A 15,137-nucleotide genomic window follows, 5' to 3' on the forward strand; every position below is an offset into this window, starting at 1 on the left:
ACGGTAAAGCTCTAAGGCGGAATTTTCAAATTTTCATACGTCCATTACCCGTTTTATAAGGAACATTTGTAAAAAATATTTTAGATATTATCATTATCCTAAATGTAGTACATATACTAATTCCAACACATATATGTTGAAAATGTATCAAAGCAAATATATGTATATTACTTTGGTATCCATGCTACATTCTTTTCAATTTTCAAATATGCATTTGCAATTGGTGCCTAATATATTTGAAATGGATTGCACGTATGACACAGATGCATTTCAGTATGGCAGCTACATTCACATTAACTGATGTTGTATAATAAGGACCAATAAAATGCAGAAGTGCATTCTTGTATATTTTTATTGCCAATATTTAAAAATTCATTAGTGGGATATACCTATATATTTATATCTATCTATCTTTATATATATAATGTTCTGGTTCTTTCAGAATTAGCAAGTGTCTTCCACTCCTCATAGTTTATCATATGCCTGCTCTTGTATTTCCTTCTTATGTATTTCTTACCCTTTTATTGTGTTATTTTATTTTATCTTTTTTATTTGCTAGTGAGTGTCCTCTATTTCTCATTTTTACCATATGCATTTATCACATAGGCTGGGGTAGGTTCTTTCAGCTTGAGGAAGTGAATGTCTCGTACCTCCCAAGGTTCATTCGATTTTTGCTTCCCTTTTTACATGGGTTTTGTTTAGGTTAGTATGACTTTGGCTGAGGTGGCTACTAGAATGCACCAAGTAATATATCCGAATGAAAAAGTGACTTCATAAACACATAATTCATTAGTTGAATTTATTCTTGATATATAAACATTGATAGGCTTTAAACAAATATGTTTTCTAAACATGTAAACAAATGCAACAATCTTAGGCAAATAAAAATTACAAAAACAAGTGCAAAATGACAATACAAAAAGTAAAGCTCAGATATAATGAGATGCATTACATTACAATACAGAGCATAGGTGGTTAAGAGAGCATCAACATTAGTTTATTGCATTACTTTTGAAAAGTTAGTAAAAATAAAAATAAATCTAATGATTAATAAAATCTCCATATTATGATGCACAGAAAACATCCATACAGTACATCTTTAAAATATATTGTGTCAATCCCATATATACCATTTAGATTTTCATGAAGCTCAAAGGGTGGCACATGTTGTCCATTGGAATCTGCTCCTGAGGCTGGATGCTGAGGATTGGGTTCATCTGTAAAAATATTAATCACTTTTTCTAGTATCTCATTATGTTTTGGTAGGTCAATAGGAAATCACTAATATCAACATAACATGCACACACAAGGTATTACATACCATGAAATGACTGTATTGTTTCATGTGGCACAGAAGATATGATGGCTCTTAGATCCTCACTCTCTTTGTCTCTAAACTGAGCCGTAGTACCTATAAAAGCATAAGAGGAGATACAAATAAGATGATCACAGAATATAAGGAAAGTGTATTCTTGAATATATGGGAGCAACAGGGGTTATGAAAACTATAAATTAAATTATACCATGACATTATAAAATAACCACATATATTAGTAACAGAAATGAAAACTTGCCAAAATGTAAATCATGCACAGTTATATCTGGGTATCTACACAAGTAGAAATTTTGATGCATCAGACTCCTCTTGGAGGTCTATATTTTTGACTCCTGAAACTGATTATGTTAATTAAAACATATATGAATAATAAACTGTATATAGTTTTCTTTTGTTTGTTTTTGATTTTGTTTTACAAATATTACACTTTGCTTAATATTTTCCACTCTTTACCAAATGATCTTATCAGCTATTGATTGACAGCTGGCATTTCAATGCCATTCATTACTGCAGCACTCACCTATATGAGAACAGTCTGGAATTGCTGGTGTACTGCAGTTGGAGCCTGAAATATGTTTTATAATGAGCAACTATTAAATCAATAACTAGCCCAATTTTTATTTAATTTCTTCTGGGCTAAACCTTTATATTATAATTACAATATAAGCAACAATTTAATGAGCCTCTATATATCAAACTCTCATTTAACTAAAACAATTTAGTATATAATGTGAAAATTATGACACCTTAGGAAATTCAAAGACAATACAATAATTACTATAGTAATATATGAATAAATAATCATATATGTGTCAATTAATAAAAACATATATATATACATATATATGTATATATATATATATATATATAGATGGGTACATACACTCTTAATCTTATGTAATAGAAGATATTGATCAAAAGAGTTCAGTGTTACACTAACCAGTGTTTCCAATTGCTTAATGTAATGCTATTTTCACTTTCAAAATTATTGATATATGTAAACATTATTTATAAAAAAGTAAATGTTACTGAAAAGACCACACTCCAGTCATCCGAGATGAAATCCCAATATTAAACTATTTTATCTGGAAACCTGGAGTTTTAGGGAGACGCAGAAAAGCCAGAGCTAGGTGTAGCCCGAGGATGTGATTGACGGAAGGCAAGCAAGCTCCCTAATACCCCCAAAACATACTGTATCCACCTCGTACTCAAGGCAAGAGCGAAGGCCAAAATACTTGATATATCATCTGAATTTGTTTTTTAATCTGTAGTTTCTGTAAGAATGTAAATTTTAGTCCTTTTTATTAGTGTACTAATATTTTTCTTCCTCAATGCAGCCATCCCAGTACCTTTCAACAACTTATAAAAATTATGATAAGACATACCCTCTAGATTTTGATCTGGACATCCGTTGTGACAGAGCCTGTTGGATTTTGCATCCAAATAATTCTTTCTTGAGAAATGCCTACTGCATACCCGGTAGCTTCTGTTTAGTTGTTCTGGTGTCTTTCCATTGATTCGGATAACGTTGATTGCTATTTTCCATTTGAAGCATCTGTTTTAATATACAAAATGAACATATTAAATGTTGGGGAGAGTTGCCATTTACCCTGGTAAGATCATTAAATCATGAGGTAGTTCTTTACCACAGGATCGCATTTTGAAATGCTCTTTGCTAAATACATGAAATGCTCGTTTCTAAATAATAGAAGCCGTGGCAACAACTGTAAATTTTCATTTTCATTCAAAATACAAGTTAAAGCTTCTAGAATCATTTCTAGGTAACATGTGCCATGGGTAACAAAGCCTGAAACAAGGCCTGAACGCGAACTTAATTTAGTTTACCATATTTACACTAATTAAATTAATAAACGAAGATTTAATGAATATTCTTACTGTTCCTGATCCTTAGGGAACCTATGAAATATCAAATCGGGGTCAGTTTCTTTTCTTTTCATGCAAATAATGCATGCATGTGACTTGTTCACTAGAGCTGCCATGCTTACATTGACTTCCTACACACTGAAAATGTCAAATTTGCCGGCTGTCAAAAATGTAAACAAACAGACGACAGACGACAGACCAGTAACGCCATCTCTACTCTGGACGGTTTCGTGTGTGTTCGTTTATGCGTTACTGAAACTCAGTTGCCAATTACTAAATTAACAGGCGCAATTTAAATCTTCCTATCTTTCCTTTATAGTCTTTGGTTTTCGTATCAGTCCAAGCTTGACGGTCACCCAAATGTTTGTAAATAATATACCACTTGTCTGATTCGACGACTTGAGTTAGATAAAGATAGATACATAAATAGACCTTTCGGCTCCGGATGAAATTATAAGTAATAATAGATATTGTAAGATTTTGTCGATTATTTACCTGATTTCTGTGAAAATCCCGTTCCTTCGCTTGGTTGCACCTACTTCACTCTTTAATCCCCCATCGTTCGTACCACACTTCTGTCACTACCTATCCAAGCTTAACAACACCTTTGCAATTAGTAAGCCTAATTCTAGTACAGTTCCACTTGTTTCCCCTCATTTCACATACATGGTGAATACACACACACAAACATACTACGGGCCCCGCCGCCATCGCGTACCAGCGGCACACCTGAATCACTGCGAACTTTCTGACACCGCGCCGGGGTGCCAAATGCGCACCCCCGTCAGTACCACTTTCACTGCATTCACAACCCCCCCCCCTTTGAACTCAAGATCAACCTAGTCTTCGTCTTCGTCTTCGTCTCCTCCATTTCCTACTTCGTAATCCTGCAGCCATCTTGGAGGATGTCTGTCGCACTGGGGCCTTCGGGGCGCCGCTCCCCCGTTCACTACCACATCGTGACTTTCTCATTTTCTCCGTTATTCACCACACGACAAAGATCCAAGTTAATGTGGTTGAAAAAAGATTAATATCTGCACTGGGGACCATTCAGTGTGTGTGTATAACACTTTCCCACGCGCACATACTACCATTGTACCATCATAGCGGGGATGGGATGATTACAAAATTCGTGTATATGTATGTAGCTCGAGCATACAAATATAAGAAATTGTACTCAACCTATATCTCTCTTGATGGCGCAGTGGTTAGTCACTGTTACTTTGATACGTCTGAGCTGAGGTTCAAGCCCCTGGCTTCACTTCGTATCAGTTTCCGTATATGTCTCCGACGAGCGCATTGTCAGTCTTGTTCGTGATGGCATGGAATCAAAAGTAAAAAGTTAATGTGGTTGAAGAAAAAAAAATATTAATATATATATGTATATATATATTATATATATATATATAATCTATTTAACAAGTTCCGATTCTCCTGCAGTTCAAGCGCATTTGGCAAATTTGATGGCTTCGGCCGTAGCTACGCATCTCCTGTCGTAGGCTCCTCACCTTCTTCATGCCACATCTCTTCTACGTATTTATGATAATTTTGAATTCCTACACCTTCATTTGATTACATATGATTATTAAAATAATGATAGCATGATAGCCTTTGCCTGCATATATGCATGCATGTATGTATGTATGTATGTATTGTTACGAATCTCGCTCACACATCTGACTTGTAACACATTTAGAGTGAATGAATGAGTTCCCAAGACCCCATGTCTTTGGGAAAAATTACAAGGGTTTCTGACTCGTAACACATAGTAAAAGTGAATGGGTGAATGAGTTCCCAAGACCCAATGTATTTGGGTAACTTAAAGAAATTATAAGGCCGCCATTCCCTTTTTGGTATAGTTAAAAAAAAAAAAAAAACACAGTTGGATAGTTTAACACTATTCATTAATGTTCATAGGATTACATGAGTGATTACAATCACTGAACATGTAAATGAGTAAATAAGTTTCAAAACAGAAGATTTCCGCTCGAAAAACTTTTAAGGTGGGTGAAAGAAAATTAAATACCAACGAAAAACACTGTCTAGACTTTCCGCGTCACTGTCACTTAAATTAAATTCAAGCTGAGTCAATTATCTTACGACTAATACAGGGGGAGTACAGAGGACTTACATCAGCCGACAATCCTCCCGAGGCGACACAATCTCTACGTGGCACTGCGTATCTTAGACTGACTCTCTCGCACGCCCAAGGTGCCCTGGTTCCTTCTACAAAAATCCTCTGATTGGCCCATAGGAATTGCGTCTATGGAGATTGAACCTGATTGGTCAAGTTAAATTAAACGTTCTGCGCCGCTCTAGGATGAGTGTTACGCAAAACGAAGAACAAACACTTCATTGTATGGGCCTCTTCCCACGCGTCCTCCGTACTCGTTCTCTGTAATCGGACACCCACGTAATCGCAAGTGACGCCGTATCCAAAGTAATAATTCTATTCCAACCTTACATATATGGGAATATATGTGGCAGTATGTATGTATATATGTATGTATGTATGTATGTATGTATGTATGTATGTATACATGACTACTGTTAATAAACAGTTACCCCGCCACGAGATGTGTTCTGTTTTCTTCTATCCATAAGGGCTGGTGAAGGGAGGAGAGGATAGGAGGGGCGAACGGGGTTATATTGATGAGAGGACAGCCACCATAGATGTATATGGGGTCTGATTGTTTTAGACCATGTTATCTAGATAGATTCATCACCTAAAGCGGGAGACAAGAACACTGCCGTCGTGTTTCCTGGGTGTCGTAAAGGAAGACTGAATGGGACAGAACGAGAAGAGTAGGGATACCCACCCTCTCTTTTCGTATTTTTCTCCCATGTAAGAGTTAGACCTTTGTGTAAATAGGTATAACCACCCTACACCAGGAGTGGGTAACCTTTTTAAGTGTGGGTGCCAAAATCAGCCAAATCTTTGATACAAAATTTTCTCGCGTGCCAACCAAGTAAAATTACAGACCTACATAGCCTACGAGTATGGGTCCCTATACTCCCTTCAACTTCTATGGCCCCAAGTCGCCATCCAGTGCAGCATGTGGTTACCAATGGTCACTCAAAAGAAGTTGGAGATTTATTAGTTATCTTTTTAAGGTGAGCTCTGGGTTTCGTGGCGGGCAGGAATAAAAAGTTAGTGTGCCAGGTTTTGCACGCGTGGTAAGGGTTGCCCACCCCTGCGTGCCACACACATTTCATCATGATTGTCAAGATTTAGGTTTCCTTACAGTTTCAGTCTCCTTCCTCTAACGGGTGAAAAACAAATCAAGATCATGGCGTAAATTTATTGATGTGAATGTTTACATCTTACCGATATTAAACCAAAAGGTATTATGAAACTAAGAACATTGACAGATGTGCTCAACCCGTACTCAAATGTCAACAAAAATGTAAAAAAAATGTCACTAGTTAGTAAACAAATCACTAAACACAACGTATATTATGGACAACACAAATATCCAAGTCACCAAAAAATAACGAATAAAGACTAATGCTAAACTAGTCTTAGATAAACAACTTGTTATAAACCGATAACTGCAAGATTCAAAGTATGCCGCACGATTCATCAGAGTAATTCTGAGAAACTTCTTTGAACACTAAGTTTCAAACCGACATATTTCCAAAATTTTCCTTTCGTAGTTTGACCATTGGACATTGTTGGCCCAAATTGCGGATCTCAATTTCTTCGTGGCTAGGCGGAGGGCGATGGTGTCCGAGTGGGACAGTTCAGTAATGTCCGGCTGAACCTTCGAGAAAGAGGGTGTCTCCCACAAAGGCTCCCGGAAGATGGCCAGTGTGTAGTTACCCACTGCTGTCCCATTCCAACAATTGAATTCGGAAATCTGTTCATCCTTGCAAATATCTACAAAAGAAAAACCAAGCTCGTTCTGAATGCCTTTGACAAGTTCTGCAATTGGAAACTGAAGATCGACCGGAAAGGTTAAATTTAAACTATGATTGGCTTCATGGGGAGTTGTTCCTACTAGTGGAGGAGTCCCGCAAGCAATGAACGCCTTTGTAGTATCCTCAGAAACCCTTTCACTAAACTTCACGATAGTCGTATGAATATCCATTGCCAGCATCTGTATCATCTCATCAAATTTGTGATTATTTTCTATATGTATTTGCAGACTATGCATAGCATCATGGTACTCTGGCCATGCACTAGCGGATGACCTTTCTCCGGCAAAGCAGATATCTAAAACCTCTGAACAATAGTCCGAGCATATGGGTGATCCCTGATTGTCACTACAGTGCACACAACCACGCATGCGCACCGTTTCCTTCACACAGTTCTCATCGGGCTCAAACCACATTAAGCTCCTAATTGCATCCCTTCCAGCCAGCAGTCCTTGTGTATAAGCTCGAAGAGCAGTTATTCTGCGTTTTATGCCTTCCTGTACATTCTGGATGTGTTTTTCCAACGGACCACCTCCCATGATGTTGTGTGTCTCCATACAGCTTTTAAATTCATCATTTATTTCGTACTGAGAGTTAGATAATTCGAATATATAAAATAACAGGTTCTTGAAATAATCCGCCATGGTATTTTGATGATAACCGCGCTCGTAGAAAGAAAGAATGAGATCATAAATTGAATATAATATTATGTCAGCCTTAGGGGCCAGTGTTGAATATACATTTGTGAACATATGTTTAGCTTCCTTGCGCCCTAGTTCTATTTGCTCTTTCACGCTTTTCACAAGTATGTGGTGTTTTTTGCCCAAGGTCTTTGACAGTTTCTTCACGTTGGACTGAAGACTCTCGATAAAGTAGCTTTCCATGGTCCGCATCATTTCCTCCTCCATCTCTGACGTGCAGATGATGGAGTCACTACCACATATGCCAAGTTTATTGGCACTAACGACAGAAGGAAGCATTTCAGATCCAAAACCAACCGAAGAGGAAGAGTCCGGGTTTGAAGTTCCATTGGCAAAGGTCTCTAAGACGAGGAGGCCATGGAATATTATCCTCAAAAAAGTCCTGAACCCTTTTCTGTCCACCTGCAAGTCCATTCCTGGGGATATCCTACCTCAGCGCCTGGAAGCCAAAAGGAAATGACATTAGTATCTGGTAGAAACATGAGGACTTTAAAATATAGGTGTGTCATGCATGTGAGTTCTTGACTTAAATCCTCGATCAAGACTCGATTGTAGGATATTTAGGCCACGGACATTTGGGCCATGGGCCGCTATATCCGAATGTTTGGGCCACGGGACATGATGGAAATGAATACCAAAATATGTTCCAAACAAAATATCACATTTTATTAGACCTCATGTATAATGCAATGGAACAGAAATGTACATAAATCCACACGTTCGGCTGTCCTCCACGCAGGTTGTGGTTGATGCCCTTCAGCAGTTCCGGAATTGTCCTTCCTCTTTCCTTTCTGCCAATCACCAGGTTGTAGAGGCGAGTCTGAAGTTCGTCGTAAACTCTGTTCGGTGAATGGGGCGGATGCCACGCTCCTTCTAAAGCAGCACAGCGTCTACCTGGGATGACTCAGCTTGGCGACACTCGATGAGTTTCCGCATTGTGGGGTTTGCGTGTCCCACAAAACTGAGGAACTTATTATTCTATCCCTCGCAGACGCTGTTCGTCCGGATCCATGACATAATACCTCCGCCCAAAATACCTCCAGCCAAAATCCCACACCCAAAATACCTCCACCCAAAATACCTCTGAAACTACCCATGATACCTCCATGCAAATGATAAGTGTTATGATAAAGACATTTGGGAATGATATTGTAAACAATACGTAGAGTATAGAATCCTATAGAAAGTATCATTAGAGGACTTTTTCATTCAGGATTATGGTAGTATGGTAGATCAAAGGAATAATCAATTCTATATAGAAATTGTTAATTAAAGGAATCAGACAAAGCAATTGATCAAAGGAATAATTAATTCTATAGAGAAAATTTTAATTAAAGGAATCAGACAAAAAATAAAACGATATTCAGTTTACATGTTCAAATCAAATAATGTATTTTACCCTATATAATGTATTTTACCCTATATCAGTACCTGGTCGCCATCTGTAATGGCATATAGTAATTAAGCCGATTTTCAAAAACAAAATAGAATAAATAAATAAATAAAATAAAATAAGATACCTCTGACTCCAATTACTATTTGCCAATTACTATATGCCATTACAGATGGCGACCAGGTACTGATATAGGGTAAAATACATTATTTGATTTAACTTCTGATTTTAAGGACCATTGTATCCAATTTATTAAACAATTACCTATGGGTGAACATGTGAACTGAAGTCGTTGTATTGTTTTGTCTGATTCCTTTGATTAAAATTTCTATAGAGAATTAATAATTCCTTTGATCAATTGTTTTGTCTGATTCCTTTGATTAACAATTTCTATATAGAATTGATTATTTCTTTGATCTACCATACTACCATAATCCTGAATGAAAAAGTCCTCTAATGATAATTTCTATAGGATTCTATACTCTACATATTGTTTACAATATCATTCCCAAATGTCCTCATCATAACACTTATCATTTGCATGGATGATTTGAGATCGTTACTGATAATTACGCAGAGATCTTTTCCACTAACTTTTGTTAACGAATTTCCAAATATCTTGTAATCGTACTTACTGTTATTGTTACCTATGTGCATTACCTTGCATTTACTTGTGTTAAATTTCATTAGCCAATTTCAGACCATTGCTATAATTTATCTAAATCTTCATTCCGCAAATTATAATTATTCCCATAAACTTGATAATTCAAGATTATAACCTTCTAAGCAGTACAAACAGCACAATATGCATGGAGGTATTTTGGTCATTTTTGGAGGTATTTTGGGTGTGGGATTTTGGGTGGAGGTATTTTGGGCGCCTTCCGCTGTTGCTGATATTGTTGTTATTGTTGATGTTTAGCATAGAGGAACGTAAATAAGTATATAAGGCGTCAGATAATAATGGTAATTACGATGTTATTTACCTTGACTTTAGCAAAGCGTTCGACAAATCAAAGCCCATGGCATAGGAGGAAAAGTGTTAGAATGGATTAGAGCTTGGATCAGTAACAGAAAACAGCGGGTCACCATAAATGGAGTAAAATCTAGGTGGGGCAATATTACTAGTGGTGTTCCCCAGGGCTTGGTTTTGGGTCCCTTGTTGTTCATTATGTACATAAACGACTTAGACGATGAGATAAATAGTGATGTTAGTAAGTTTGCGAACGACACTAAAATAGGACGCCTAATTAGGTCAGGAGACGACGCAGAGATTCTGCAGGATGATCTTAATAAATTGTTCACATGGTTGGTGAAATAGCAAATAAACTTCAATACAAGTGTAGCGTGTTAAAAGTAGGGCTACACAATCCCGAAAATAGATACAGCTTGGATAACACGCTATTAGAGAAAACTGATTGCGAGAGAGACTTGGGGGTTCTAGTGAGTCCGGACCATAAAACCAGGAACAGTGCATTAGCGCCAGGAATAAAGCTAACAGAGCATTAGGTTTCATTGCTAGGACGGTAACGAATAGAAGTGCAGAGGTAATTATCAAACTCTATCTAGCTATAGTTAGACCCATCCTCGACTTTGCGGTATAGTTTTGGTCTCCGTCCCATAGAATGAACATCAATTCACTAGGATCAGTACAGAGAAGAATTACCAAAATGATACATGGACTCGGAAATTTGCCTTACGAAGAGAGGCTTAGGCACCCTAACTTACACTCTCTGGAAAGACGCAGAGTGTGGGGTGATCTAATAGAGGTATTCAAGTAGATCAAAGGCATTAACAAGGGTGATGCAAATAAGGTCATCATATTAACACAACAGGGCAGGACTCGCAGTGATGGATTTAAACTGGACAAATTTAGATTTAAGAAGGAAATAGGAAAGAATTGGTTTACTAACAGGGTGGTCAACGAATGGAATAGACTTAGTAACCATGTAGTGAGCGCTGAAACTATCAGTTGTTTTAAGAAACGGTTAGACAACTTTATGGATGGGGATGACAGGTGGTGATGGATATGGAGCTGCCTAGTGTAGGCCTTATGGTCTCTTGCAGTCTCCTTCATTTTTAAGTTCCTATGTTCTTATGTAACGTATGGGCATCAAAGGGTTAATGATCATGAACATATCAACATACGGTACGAACTCTCTGGAACACACTGATAAGCAATGTCTCCCATGTGAAACAGATATAATATATGCCTGTCGAGGAAAACAGTCAATTACAACAGACTGTTCAATGAAACGGCGTGAATCAAATGCATGAGCAATTTTTGGCTGGAGGTGGCCTCTGACCCCTACAACCGTGCCTGTGACTTAATTTGGGGTTTTAATTTGTCCCTGCACTTTTACTTACCACCGAAGAAAGAAATTGGGTGATTTTGTCAAGTTTTGGATGCTCTGCACGACTGCTGCCACTCAGCTCGACTTGGCGTCCATTGGCTGAGGTTTTGCGACGGACACCGTATCTTGACGTTAGATAAGGGGAGGTGGCTGCTGACGACGAATGTTTTAATGATGATTGGTTTACTGTAGGTTGCATAGCAAGTTTCTTCTCTCTTCATCTGCTCACAGAACGATTGATGTGTAAAGGACGCAAGTGAATATTCACTGAAGAGCATACGGTGCAAAGGATGGGTGGGCGAGGGTCGACTTTGCTTTTGATCGATTGTAGTCGGTGGATGTTAACTTGGCGGGAAAGGGGCATTTGACGACTTCCATTGCAAGATAAAGAGATACAGAATCAATCGCGGTGATGTACTCCGAGACATTTTTTTTTTATCTATTTTGTCCTGGTTAACGCCAGGCGATTTTATTCAGCTTCGAGCGAGATTCTCATGCTGAAGTTCATTACATACTCTTACTCCATAAGATTTTAATATTACCAGTGGTTACATAGCAGGCCACTTGTGTGTTTGTATGTGACTCGCCATAAATGAATCATGTTCTGGTCTCGTGATCGATAACTATTATCCTCCCAGATGAGCTCATGTTGTCCGATCTATGGGTACACTTGTGTCACTACACATAACACACCCATCTCTTTGCTCATGAGGGACAGTAACGGCTTACAGTACTGTGAAACTTGTACACCTTCAGCGGGACGCGTCCTCGGGTTTGCGGTATGAAAACCCTCGAAGTTAACCACTACATAAACAAGGTTCAGGTGTTGTTTAATTGTGCTTAACCTAATTGTAGTATACAGGATAGTAACTACGTTCGAGGAGCCCCGTCTATCCTACCGTGTTTATAAGTTCGTCTATGATTAACTTCAGCTATATCATCTTCTGAGCTTCTGTAGGAGTCGACGCTTTTGTATAGAGATCTTTGTTTCTTGATAATCCTATAGACATTTTTTCATGGTCCCCGGATGTCCTCTTGTCCCAGAGCAAGAGACTTTTTCTGTCATATTGATGATAGGATCGACCAACAAGGATGAGGAGGTCATGGGTGAAAAGAAAGTTCTATGGAATGTGGAAACTATAAACAGTGGGAAAGCATTATAGACTGTTCCTGTGAATAAGTGATAATGTGCCATAGCGTGTTGTGTACCACTGCAATGTATATGCACTGTCACATACCACGTACCATTTATGCATCTCCCTCATAAAATATTTTATGATATTTATCCAATGACATCTGTATGGCAAGATTACATGGGCCTATGCACTCACCTAGCAGTTTTAATTTTCTCGGTTGCTGACCGTCTTGTATACAGTTGACATTCTTGTGAACTTACTTTTGCCCAGGTAGAATGAACCTTTTTTTTTTACAGTTTGGAGTTTTCTTCCACTCCTATAAGAACCTCCAGGTCTTCAACCTCCTTAACTCTACTTTACAGTCCCCCTCTCCTTTTCTTCGTTTAAACTGGTTATCTTTCACCGGTGGTACTCTGGAGATAAATGCCACCGATGGATCCTTTTAAAGACATAAGTGATTTGTTTCCTTACAGATCCCTTTTTCCGAAATAGGATTTTCTCGACTTCAGAACTCCTCCATTAACCTAACATAACCTAATCTAATTTTTTTTATACTGTATAACAATTATCATAACACATGTGTAAAGCACATAGAAGTACGCTACAATGGTGTTGAACATATTCATTAGTGCTCACGTCCGCCGTGATTCATGTTGGGCAGCAATACTTTCACCAAGTGCTTATCAGCAATGGATACTCAAACTAGCAGCCTCACAGGACGATGCGCTTCTGTCCTGACTCTGGGTTATGTAAGTTCTACCAAAATCTTTCACAGGACCACCTTTAGCAGCTCCTACCGTAAGGTTGAACATTGCACCAAAGAGACAGTTCACAAGAACTGCAAGCCCTGAGTTGACTTTGATGCATTGAAGCGGTGGTATTTCATAATCCTCGTTCTTGTTCCCTTGCGATGAGGAAAAAAAAATGTCTAATAGTCCTGGAATCATATCCCAAGTCAATATAGTGTATGAATACAGCTTCATGCTCCGGGCAGTGGGCGGGAGTGAAGGATTGACCTTTCATCCACAAGGAGCTAAAATAAAAGGGAAATGATTGGTGGATAGGGGTGGATGTATGCTTTGGCTGGCTACCTTCCTTATAAGGAGAGGGGACCTTTAGTATATGGATAAATAGATATAATTGATACTGAAACATTTCCTATCAGGTTTAAGTTAGAACACAGGGAAATCGAAATGGGCACATAACCGACGACCTTCTCTTCCCTGAGTATGTGAGTATATTAACCTGCCTCTATCACTATGTAATTATATATTGTCTCAGTGGCAATAGCCCCCTTTTATACACGACTATCATTTCACTTCCCTGCAGACTTCTTCCTCTCTTTCACTGACACAGATCACACGAAAGTGGGTGATCTGACCTAAATAGTCCATTGTCTACTTTTATTTTTTCTCGTGGTTTTGTCGCTTTTGCATTCCACGATGAAGTGATCAGGTGGGGGACGTGGATAAATAACTTTTGTCATTGAGAAGGGTTGCCATTTTCTATAAGAACACAAATTAATTCTTTTCACAACAGTTGTGCGGAATGCATATGTCGTCGTTCTCCATGGTAATATGCTTACAAATATACACACTTGTGTACGTGTGTGTGTGTGATTCACCATGGTCTTAGATCACACATTCCCAACTCCCCGCCCACGAGAACTGGAGTAACGACTCGCAGCGCAGCGATACTGAGATTAGTTCAGCTTTGGGCAGGACTCGAACTCGGACGCTGTAGCAGCGGCCGTGAACGCCACCACAGCGCTGCCGTGTGTGTGTGATTCACCATGGTCTTGGATCACGTGTTGGACTCGTGATCGGCAGATATTACCCTCCCGGAAGAGACCTCAGAGTTTATATATGAAGGATCTGTGGATAATTCTGTGACCTTACACGCACACACACTCAACTCCCCGCCCACGAGAGTTGGAGTAACGACTCGCAGCTCAGCGAAACTGAAATTATTTCAGCACTGGGCGGGATTCCGGGTTCGAATCCCGCTCAGGGCTGATATAACTTTAGTATCGCTTTTGCCAGTAAGACTGGCATCCTTGTTTTTGTTTTAGTGAATGAACAAAATAAAGGAGCAAACAGTGTTGCATTTTACTTTATTCTATCCTTATAGTAACACTGTTTGCCAAAGTTAGGGGATGCTGGACTGCCTATACCTCGCTACAAGGCTGCTGAGGTTGGAAAAGGTTAAGAAATGCTGAGTTAGTGGACTTCGTTCATTATCCGTCCAGCCATATATGTTTCAGCCCATAATACGACGCCAGACGTCAAAAGATAATCAGGAAATGACTGGACATGTCGAAGTTGACCTTCTTGACGATGATGATGACGAGAATGGGAAGTCCGAGCATAGTAATGAAGAAAATGGGGAGGAACAGGACCAAAAAGAGGAATACTAGGG

The 15,137-nt window shown here is 38.7% G+C and overlaps 3 protein-coding genes across 6 annotated transcripts in view; all 3 read right to left on the reverse strand.

The window, feature by feature from the left end:
* Drep4 (DNA fragmentation factor-related protein 4) overlaps nucleotides 1-3,962 on the reverse strand; it is a 40,730-nt gene extending 36,768 nt beyond the window's left edge. The window contains exon 1 of one of the 2 annotated variants that reach the window (XM_076204312.1): nucleotides 3,716-3,962. The gene's annotated coding sequence lies outside the window, so the exon portion shown is untranslated. Of the gene's footprint in view, nucleotides 1-3,545; nucleotides 3,606-3,715 lie in introns of those variants that run through there. The other variant, XM_076204309.1, reaches the window with a different exon arrangement.
* Nucleotides 43-3,551, reverse strand: LOC143036700 (uncharacterized). 2 transcript variants are annotated; one of them, XM_076204315.1, is made up of 5 exons: nucleotides 3,233-3,551; nucleotides 2,722-2,891; nucleotides 1,857-1,901; nucleotides 1,322-1,411; nucleotides 43-1,217 (listed from the first exon to the last, which is right to left on the reverse strand). In XM_076204315.1, exons 1-5 carry the CDS (start codon nucleotides 3,334-3,336, stop codon nucleotides 1,048-1,050), a joined length of 579 nt encoding a protein of 192 aa, XP_076060430.1. In that variant the 5' UTR covers nucleotides 3,337-3,551; the 3' UTR covers nucleotides 43-1,047. The 2 variants fall into 2 exon arrangements, with proteins under 2 accessions (XP_076060430.1, XP_076060431.1); XM_076204316.1 differs by lacking the exon at nucleotides 1,857-1,901.
* Nucleotides 3,963-6,492: 2,530 nt separating the features above from the next.
* On the reverse strand, nucleotides 6,493-11,739 carry LOC143036703 (glypican-6-like). Of its 2 annotated transcripts, none has more exons than XM_076204328.1 (2): nucleotides 11,597-11,739; nucleotides 6,493-8,278 (listed from the first exon to the last, which is right to left on the reverse strand). In XM_076204328.1, the coding sequence occupies exon 2, from the start codon at nucleotides 8,251-8,253 to the stop codon at nucleotides 6,835-6,837; it is 1,419 nt and encodes a 472-aa protein (XP_076060443.1). In that variant the 5' UTR covers nucleotides 8,254-8,278; nucleotides 11,597-11,739; the 3' UTR covers nucleotides 6,493-6,834. The 2 variants fall into 2 exon arrangements, with proteins under 2 accessions (XP_076060443.1, XP_076060444.1); XM_076204329.1 differs by lacking the exon at nucleotides 11,597-11,739 and adding an exon at nucleotides 8,546-8,933.
* Between the last annotated feature and the right edge of the window lie 3,398 nt (nucleotides 11,740-15,137).

The sequence above is a fragment of the Oratosquilla oratoria genome, chromosome 21 (genome assembly GCF_046742065.1).
Source record: "Oratosquilla oratoria isolate Oo_2021 chromosome 21, ASM4674206v1, whole genome shotgun sequence".
Classification (NCBI taxonomy): Eukaryota; Metazoa; Arthropoda; class Malacostraca; order Stomatopoda; family Squillidae; genus Oratosquilla; species Oratosquilla oratoria.

Excerpts from the sequence above, each read along its gene's own strand:
- LOC143036700 (XM_076204315.1), bottom strand. The coding sequence starts at position 3,336 with ATGGCAGCTCTAGTGAACAAGTCACATGCATGCATTATTTGCATGAAA. Across the intron at positions 2,892-3,232 it reads TTCCCTAAGGATCAGGAACA|ATGCTTCAAATGGAAAATAG; the intron begins GTAAGAATATTC and ends ATATTAAAACAG. Across the intron at positions 1,218-1,321 it reads AACAATACAGTCATTTCATG|ATGAACCCAATCCTCAGCAT; the intron begins GTATGTAATACC and ends ATATTTTTACAG.
- LOC143036703 (XM_076204328.1), bottom strand. The coding sequence starts at position 8,253 with ATGGACTTGCAGGTGGACAGAAAAGGGTTCAGGACTTTTTTGAGGATA.